The 8,395-nt window shown below is 63.5% G+C and overlaps 1 protein-coding gene across 1 annotated transcript; it reads left to right on the forward strand.

The window, feature by feature from the left end:
- The first annotated feature begins 147 nt into the window (after positions 1-147).
- Positions 148-6,602, forward strand: SLC26A11 (solute carrier family 26 member 11). The gene is made up of 15 exons (XM_027667466.1): positions 148-426; positions 622-707; positions 1,258-1,337; positions 1,541-1,683; positions 1,971-2,146; positions 2,278-2,350; positions 2,677-2,727; positions 3,052-3,112; positions 3,473-3,528; positions 3,629-3,769; positions 3,900-4,027; positions 4,431-4,530; positions 4,634-4,770; positions 5,023-5,095; positions 5,855-6,602. Exons 1-15 carry the CDS (start codon positions 255-257, stop codon positions 5,935-5,937), a joined length of 1,560 nt encoding a protein of 519 aa, XP_027523267.1. The 5' UTR covers positions 148-254; the 3' UTR covers positions 5,938-6,602.
- The last annotated feature ends 1,793 nt before the right edge of the window (positions 6,603-8,395 follow it).

Consider the following 8,395-nt stretch of genomic DNA (forward strand, 5'->3'; position numbering starts at 1 on the left):
GCCTGCAGCGTGGCGGGCAGGGCTGGGCTGGGCTGGGCTGGGCTGGGCTGGGCTGGGCGACCAAGGGCCGACCCTGTGCAGTCGCCCGTTTTCCGGGCAGGAAGCTCCTGACGCCCTGTGTGTGCCAAGTGCCCTGGAGTGACCCGAGATCAGCCCAGCCCTCCTCGCCGGGGAGGTTTCTGGCCTCTCCCAGCTCCCAGCGTTGTGCCAGTGCCCCTTCTGCCCCCCTGCAGTATGGCCTCTATTCCTCCTTCATGGGCTGCTTCGTCTACTTCTTCCTGGGCACTGCCAAGGATGTGACACTGGGTCCCACGGCCATCATGTCTCTGCTCGTCTCCTCGTACGCATTCCACGAGCCTGTCTATGCCATCCTGCTCGCCTTCCTCTCTGGCTGCATCCAGCTGGCCATGGGGCTCCTGCACCTCGGTGAGATGCTCTTGCCATGCACCATTGTATTTTTAGGATGTTTCTGTACATCCTGTAGTTGTTCCCCTCTCCTCTCAGCTTTCCAGGACACTGGGGTCATCCAGCTAATGCTTGTGACAGCTCTGTGCACACAAACACCCGGTTTGGGTGCCTACCAGGGCCAGCAGTGTGCTCAGCGCTGCCCATCCCACACAGGGTTCCTTCTGGATTTCATTTCCTGCCCTGTCATTAAAGGGTTCACATCGGCTGCTTCCATCACCATTAGCTTCAACCAGATCAAGGTAGGATCTACTCTGTCCTGGATGCCTCACCATCTGTCTCCTAGTGCTGTGGAACTGGGATATTTAGCACCAGGCTGGGTGATGTGCTTGGTACCAGAGGAAGGAGCCCCAAAGGGGTCATGAGACCCCCTGCCTGCAGTTCTGCTGGGTCCCTGAGAGCTCTGCTCTGAGCAGACCAAGCCCAACACACCCTTTGCCCGTGACCAGCTGGTGACATCCAGGACAGCAGTAAAAGCAGGACATTTGATTTGGTCACTGGCAGGGGGTGCTGGGTGATCTCTGGCACTGATGGGAGCTGCAGGGAGTTTTTTGCAGCCCCTCAGCTCCTCACTGGCCTCTCAGCGACCTGAGGCCGTGCGGCTCTGCTGGGGCTGCCACACTTCCTTTGTGGTTACCCCAAATCAGAGCCTCTGGCAGCAGCTGGCAGGCCGCTGTTGGCCAATGGCTGCGGTCGTGGGGGACGGCGCCGCTCCAGGGGCTGAGGCACCCGGCAGCTGGGGCTGAGCTGGGCTGTCACCAGGCTGTCACCAGGCTTTGTCTTCCTGCACAGAACATCCTGGGGCTGCAGGGGATCCCGCGGCAGTTTTTCCTGCAGGTGTATGAGACGCTGCGGAGGATCGGGGAGACCAGGTCGGCACCTTCCCCGCTCCCTCCCCTGCAGCTGTGGGGTCTCAGGCTCTGCCACTTCGCTCCCCATCTCTTTGGTCACACCTTGGACTGATTTCTCGGTCCCTGCCCAGCACTGTGACACAACCCCCCTCTGGTGGGGCTTTTTGGGGGCTCTTCCTGTGCCCCAGAGCGTGTTTGGGCTGGCACTGAGGTGGCTGTTGCAGGGCTGGGGACGCTGTGCTGGGGCTGGCCTGCCTGGCCGCGCTGGCAGCGCTCCGGGCCATGAAGAGCCGCCTGCCCCAAGCTGCCTCTGCGGAGCCGCTGGCTGCCAGGATCAGCTGCCGGATCGTCTGGATCTCTGCCACAGGTGTGCCAGCCATCCCCTGCCCTGTCCCCTCCCCCAGCCATCCCTCCCGGGGGCTTGTCATATCGGGGCAAGGAAGAGACAACCCAAAACTAGTAAAGCCCAGGTTGGCAGGAGCCGAGACGTGGGAAATGGGTCGGGGAGGACAAAGTCCTAAAAGTGGTCCTGCCACTGTGCATGCCCCTTCCTAAGGCTTGGAAGTCCTTGGCAGCTCAGATACCCATCTCCAGCCATCCCTCCTGCTGCCCTGGGCTCTGGGCGGGTTTCCAGGGTTGCTCTCTCCTCTGCAGCACGCAACGCCCTCGTCGTCCTGTTTGCTGGCCTGGTTGCTTACTCCTTCCAGGTGATGGGCTCCCAGCCCCTCACGCTCACCGGCAGCATCCCCCGGGGCCTCCCTGCCTTCCGGCCACCACGCTTCTCCCTGGCAGCGCCCAACGGCACCGTCCCCTTCCCGAGCATGGTGGAGGTGAGTGCCAGGGTGGCTGGTGGAGGCCAAGCTCCCCTTGGGCTACTCTGCTCCCTCCTGCGTGTGCTGGCTCCCTGCACGGTGGGATGAGGTCACTCCCAGCCCTCCCTCACTGTACCCTTCCCTCCCAGGACATGGGGGTCGGGCTGGCCGTGGTCCCGCTCATGGGCCTGCTGGAAACCATCGCCATTGCCAAGGCTTTTGGTACGGCTGCACCAGGGTCCTGCCCTGCGCTCGTGGGGGGTCCCACAGGGGCTCGGGGTGCTGGGGAAGGTGCTCTTCTCACGAGGGCACTGAGGGGTACAGGTCTGCCTGTGCCGAGCCCGTTCCATCGTGTGGGCTGGCAGGAGGGGTCCCGCAGGGAGCACAGCTGAAATTGGCCCAGGAGCTGGGTGTTGTCTCAGGGTGCTCCTGTGCCCGAGGGCTGCAGGACAGGGTCCACACTGTCCCAGTCAGTGCTGGCCCCACACTGTGGGCGTGGTGGGTTGTGCTTGTGGGAGTCTCGGGCCAATGCTTGTATCTCCTTTCAGCCTCGCAGAATGGTTACAGGATTGACCCCAACCAGGAGCTGCTGGCTCTGGGTAAGACACTGCTTTGGAGCAGGAGGTTCAGGGGTGGGGGGTCTGGCTTCGGTGCTACCATGTATCCCAGAGCTCCTGAGCTACACCAGATCCCATCTCAGCAGTCCTACCTCTCCTTGAAGTTTTCCCTTTCTTACCTTGCATACTGCTCCCACCAAAGCTGTTCCCACAGGAATTTCCAGAGCAGGCTGAGTCACACTTGCACAGCGGGATGGGCTCTGATCCGGCCCCTGGTACTGGAGTTGGAGGAGGTGCTGATGGGGACACAGACCCAGCTCATGGCCCTGGTGGTGCCTCCCCAGCCCCTCTCCTTCCCCTCTGCAGGCGTTGCCAACATCCTGGGCTCCTTCGTCTCGTCGTATCCCATCACGGGCAGCTTTGGCCGGTGGGTAGCAGGAGGGGTAACAGGACACTCACTGGGCCTGTGGGGTGAGGGGGCTCTGCAAGATCTTGGGTGGAAGATTGTGCGGACCCCAGTGGGTCTCTGAGCTTATGTCCTGGTCCCAGCAGCCCACCTTGGTGGCCAGGCTGTGCATGTGTCCCATGGCCACCTTCTCTCCCATCTCAGTGCTCTGCAGTCCTGCTGTGGGCTGGGAGCCACTCGTGTTTCTTGCTCATGTTTCTCCCTGGTGGGGTCCGGCAGGGTCAGTGATTTTCCTGGGTGGGGGGTCTGGGCAGTGGGTGGGGGCAGCCCCTGGTCCCCCTGGTCCCCTCACAGCCTAGAACGTGTTGCTTTGCCTTTCAGGACGGCGGTGAACGCGCAGTCAGGGGTCTGCACCCCCGCGGGAGGGCTCGTCACAGGTAGGGCCCTGACCCTGCCGTGGGCTGCTCTGCAGGCCCCCCTGCCTGGGAGCCCTGGGCATCAGGGACCCCATGGCTCAGGGGCTCCCCCGTCCCGCAGGTGCCCTGGTCCTGCTCTCGCTGGCCTACCTCACCTCGCTCTTCTACTACATCCCCAAGGCAGCCCTGGCCGCCGTCATCATCTCGGCTGTGCTGCCCATGTTCGACGCGGGGATCTTCAGGACGCTCTGGAGGGTTAAGAGTGAGGGCACGAGCTGGGGGAGGCTGATCCCCTGGTGCAGCCCAGCTCTGCCTGCAGAGCAGGCACTGTCACTGAGGGCCCTGTGGCACCGGGACAAACCAAAGCTGAGCCTGGGCTGTCTCTCTTGCAGGACTGGACCTTGTGCCCCTCTGTGTGACGTTCCTGCTCTGCTTCTGGGAGGTCCAGTATGGAATTGTGGCCGGGGTGCTAGTCTCAGGGATTCTCCTGCTCTACTCCATTGCCAGGCCCCCAATAAAGGTGGGCTTCAAACCTCCTCTTGGGTGTGGCAAGGCCACAGTGATCACCAGGGATCTGGGAAGGGGTTCATGAGGGCAGTGAGGTGTTGGGGTGCAGGATGCTTCTGTCGTGTTCATGCCCTCTCCCATGTCACCAGCCTGCCATGGGTGCAGCACAGGGACCTCTTTAAAAGAGCATAAGGAAGGGAATCTCCCAGGACTGGAGAGCAGGATGGGGAGGCATTGCTCTCCCTGTCCTGCTGACTCTGGGTGTGGGCAGGAGGGGCTTTCCCTGAGGGATGGGGGCTCCTGCATGTCCCCCTCCGTCCAGAAGGACAGTGAGTGACACGGGCAGTTGTCCCCCCCGGGAAGGTCACAGCCCTGAGTTCCCAGTGACTTGTCCCCCTGCACTGGGGTCTGTGCAGGTGTCGGAGGGGGACGTGCTCCTCGTGCAGCCAGGGAGCAGCCTGCACTTCCCAGCCATCGAGTGCCTCCGGGACACTGTGTGCAGCCGTGCTCTGGCAGGTATGGTCCCACCCCTGCCAGCCCCGGCCCTGGCTCTGAGGGCTGTGACCCCTGGGCTGGCCATTTCTGGACTCATCAGGGATGTGACCTTATGCTCTTCCAGCAGCATCTCCACCACGCTCCGTCATCCTGGACTGTTGCCACATCAGCAGCATTGATTACACGGTGGTGGTGGGGCTGGCAGAGCTGCTGCAGGAGCTGCGCAAGCACGGCCTCTCACTGGCCTTCTGTGGCCTGAAGGTGTGTGGGACCTTGGCCACCCCATCCCAGGCTCTGCTGCCCCATCCCAGACCCTGCTGCCTCTCCCCTACAGCCTGGGGAGGGTCCCTGTCAATGGGCTCAGCCCGGCTGCCTTCCCCCATCAGAGGTGGAGGCTGCAGGATGTGGGTGGTGAGAAGGGCTGGATCCTCTGCTCTGGGCTGGCTGGGGGCTCAGCTCTGGAGGGATGGGAAGTGGCCAGTGCTCCCCCAGCCCAAGTTTCTCTGCCCTCAGGACCCTGTTCTCCAAGTCCTCCTGTCCGCCGACTTAGAAGGATTCCAGCATTTCCCCAGCCGGGAGGAGGCAGGTGAGGCTCTGGGCTGCCCCTGGTGCTCTCTCAGGATGCTGGTGAGTGGGGCTCTGGAGGATGAACCTGGGGGTCTGACCTTTGTCGAGCCCCAAAGCAGCAGTGGGGGGGCTGCAGGGACCTGGCTGCTGGGAAGGTGAGCTGGTCACCTCAGCCTTGGGGATTACGTGAGCTGTCGTGGTTTAACCCAACAGCAGCTCAACACCACACAGCCCTTCGCTCCTCCCACAGAGAGATGGGGAGACAATCAGAAAAGAGGTTAAACTTGTGGGTTGAGATAAAGACAGTTTAATAGGACAGAAAAAGGAAAGAAAAATCATAATAATAACTAGAGAATATAGCAAGCAAGCAATGCACAGGGTGGTTGCTCACCACCCACTGACTGATGCCCAGACAGTCCCTGAGCAGTGGCTCTCACCCTCCCCCAGCCAAATCCCCCCAGTTTTTTCTTCAGCACCATGTCCTGTGGTCTGGAACATCCCTTTGGGCATTGGGGTCGCCTGTCCTGGCTGTGCCCCCTCCCAGCTTCTCGAGGCCCCCAGCCCCTTGCTGGCCAGGCAGTGTGAGAGGCTGAGAAGTCCTTGGCTTAGTGTAAGCACCACTCAGCAGCAGCAGAGCCAGCAGGGTGTTATCAGCAGGATTCTCATCCTGAACCCAAACACAGCTCTGTAGCAGCTCCTTGGAAGAAAACTAACTCTATCCCAGCTAAAAGCAGGACAAAAGTCTGGCTTTAACTTGCTTCTTCCCTTCCTGGCCCAGAGTGGTGCAGAGGAGCAGAGCCGTGGGACAGCAGGACTGACCCCTTCACCAGCACCACCGAGAGCTCGGGGCTCATCCAGTGAGTGAGGAGTCACCATTTGGGCTGGGGTTGAATGTCCTGTGACACCCCAGTGACATCAACACCCTCTGCGGGAGCTGCCCGCTCCTGCCCAGCTCCTGGGAGATGGGGATGGACTGTCCCCATGTCCCACACCAGGAAGGGCAGAGCAGCACCAGCCCAACCCCACACAGGCTGAGGTGAGCACTGGGACCAGGGGTCTGCTGGTCCCACACCGGCCCCCAGCCCCATGGGGCTCTGGCACCTCACCTCCTCCACAGACCGAGGGCAGGCACTCCCTGGAAGGGATCAGTGGGACAAAACCATTCCCTGTCCCAGTGATCAGTGCAAAGCTATCCCTCCTTCACAGAGCTGCTGTCTTTTTTTAATTCACTGTTTTAATTCTGGACGTTTTTCATGTTCTGAGGCACACCTCAAAGAGAGTTTCAGGGCTGCTGGCTCTGCCCTCCAGCCCGAGGGCATGTGACCGCTCAGCAAAACATCCGGGACTGTGCTCCTCACTGATCCCTCGTTTGTGGGTGTTGTGCCAAGCGCTGCCCGGGGGCAGGGCTGGGCTGTCCCCCTGGGGTGCAGCCTGTTACAGCAGCCCGGCGGGGCTGGGCAGGGTCGGGAGTTGAATTTTCCTGAGCAGCCCTCTGCTGGCACCCGGCACGGAGGGTGTAATTAATCAGGGGAGAGTGTAATAAATCAGGAATTGCTAATGAGTCAGCGTGATCTCTGTGTTTCTGGGGGAAAGCTTTTTCTTTTGTGTGGGATGGGGAAATTCCCTTCTGGGCGCTGCTGAGCACTCCAAGGAAAAGAAACTGAAACCAACCTCGGCTGCCCGGATGATCCGAGCCCGAGGGCACACTCCGGCGCAGTTCCTCCTCCCAGGGGCGTGTTGCAGGTTTTGCAAGAGCAGCAGAGGAGCTGAGGAGCCACACGCCTGCCAGGGCCGGCAGGTCCTGCCGTGGGGTGCTCATTCCTGCAGCGGAGCAGCGCTGGGCGGTGAGTTCCCTGCTGCACTCCAGTGATGCTGGGAGCGGGAAAATAGGAGTATGGGGGTCAAAAGGGCCGATTGTGTGGGAATAGTGTGTGTGCTCAAACCCGTGTGAACGCTAGTGGAGATCAGGTGTGCTGGGAGCCCATCTTCAGCTTGGTCCTCGTTGTATCCGGGATGCGGCAACAGCTGCATCCCCACTTTTTACTGTTGGATCCACTTTTGACTTTTGATTGTCGGATCCAGCATGATCTGCTTTCCTGCAACACACTTGCCCCCATGGCCCCCAGCCCTGCTCCAGCCGCCTGCGGAGTGCAGGAGTGGGGGGCTGGTGTGTCTGTACCCCATCAGCCCAAAGCAGGAAAAGTGGGGCTCTGCCGGGGATTTGGGGGCTGCGGGAAACGCAGAGAAGAGGCTGCCCCGACGGCCCCGGTGAGCAGGACCCGCTCCCTCCCGCCGGCAGCGGCTCTTTGCCGGTGCCTGGGGGTGCCGGGTGGGTTCCCGGGGGGTGCCAGTGGGTACCCGGCGGCCCCGCCACCCTCGGGCACCGCGACCCCCCAGGCCCCCGGCGGGATGGGGGGACGGGGCGGGGCGGGACCCCGTCGGGAGCCGCCCGTGGGAGGTGGCCGGAGAAGGGATTGGCCGGGTCGCCCGGGGCCGGGCGGGGACCGCGACGTGCCAGAAACGAAACTTGGCGGCTCGGCGGAAAAACGAAACTTCGCCAGGCGGGAGGCGGCGGCCCGGGGCGGCCGAGCGGGCGCTGCAGGTGCCGGTGCCCGGTGCCCGGCCCCTCGGTGAGTTGGGCTGCCGGTGCCGGCGGGTGACGGGACGGGACGGGACGGGGTGGGCACCGGGCCTGGGCTTGCGGGGGGCTCCGGTGCGGGCGGCGCGGGGTCGGGGGACTTGGGGGTCCGGGGTCGGGGGACTTGGGGGTCCGGGGAGGGCGGCGCTGCGGTCTCCGGGCTGCGCTGCAGCCTCCCGGTGCGCCCGGAGCTCCCCTGCTGTGCGCCGATCCCCCGGTGCGCCCGGAGTCCCCCCGCTGTGCTCCGATCCCCCAGTGCGCCCCGAAGCCCCCGGTGCGCCCGGCCGTCCCCGGACACTCCCGTCCTGCTCGCTCGGCCCCGTTCACCGGACGCCCCCTCCCCGCCGTGCTCCTTCCCCCCCCCCGGTACCGCCGGCCCCGCCCCCGCCGGTGCCCCCGGGAGCCCAGGGCGGCCGCGCCCCCCGCGGTACATAACGGGGCTCATTTGCATACCGCGGGGCGCCTCGCCGCGCCATTGGCCCATCCGCGGGGTCATTTGCATATAACCCGGGAGGAGGCGGGAGAGCCGCCTATCCGCGGGCTGCGTGCGCGCCTCGTTTGCATACAGGCCCCGCCCAGGAGGCAGCTCCGCCCTGGGCGGGGCCGGGGAGAGCCCGGGCTGGGACCCCCGACTCTGCCCAGCCCGGGACCCCCGACCGGGACCCCCCGACCCTGCCCAGC

This window comes from Corapipo altera, unplaced genomic scaffold (genome assembly GCF_003945725.1).
Source record: "Corapipo altera isolate COAL_440 unplaced genomic scaffold, ASM394572v1 305, whole genome shotgun sequence".
Classification (NCBI taxonomy): Eukaryota; Metazoa; Chordata; class Aves; order Passeriformes; family Pipridae; genus Corapipo; species Corapipo altera.

Bases quoted from the DNA above. Each gene is read 5' to 3' on its own strand.
- SLC26A11 (XM_027667466.1), top strand. From the start codon at position 255: ATGGGCTGCTTCGTCTACTTCTTCCTGGGCACTGCCAAGGATGTGACA. The intron at 427-621 runs GTGAGATGCTCT...CATCCCACACAG, and splicing joins CATGGGGCTCCTGCACCTCG to GGTTCCTTCTGGATTTCATT. The intron at 5,096-5,854 runs GTGAGGCTCTGG...TTCCTGGCCCAG, and splicing joins CCCCAGCCGGGAGGAGGCAG to AGTGGTGCAGAGGAGCAGAG.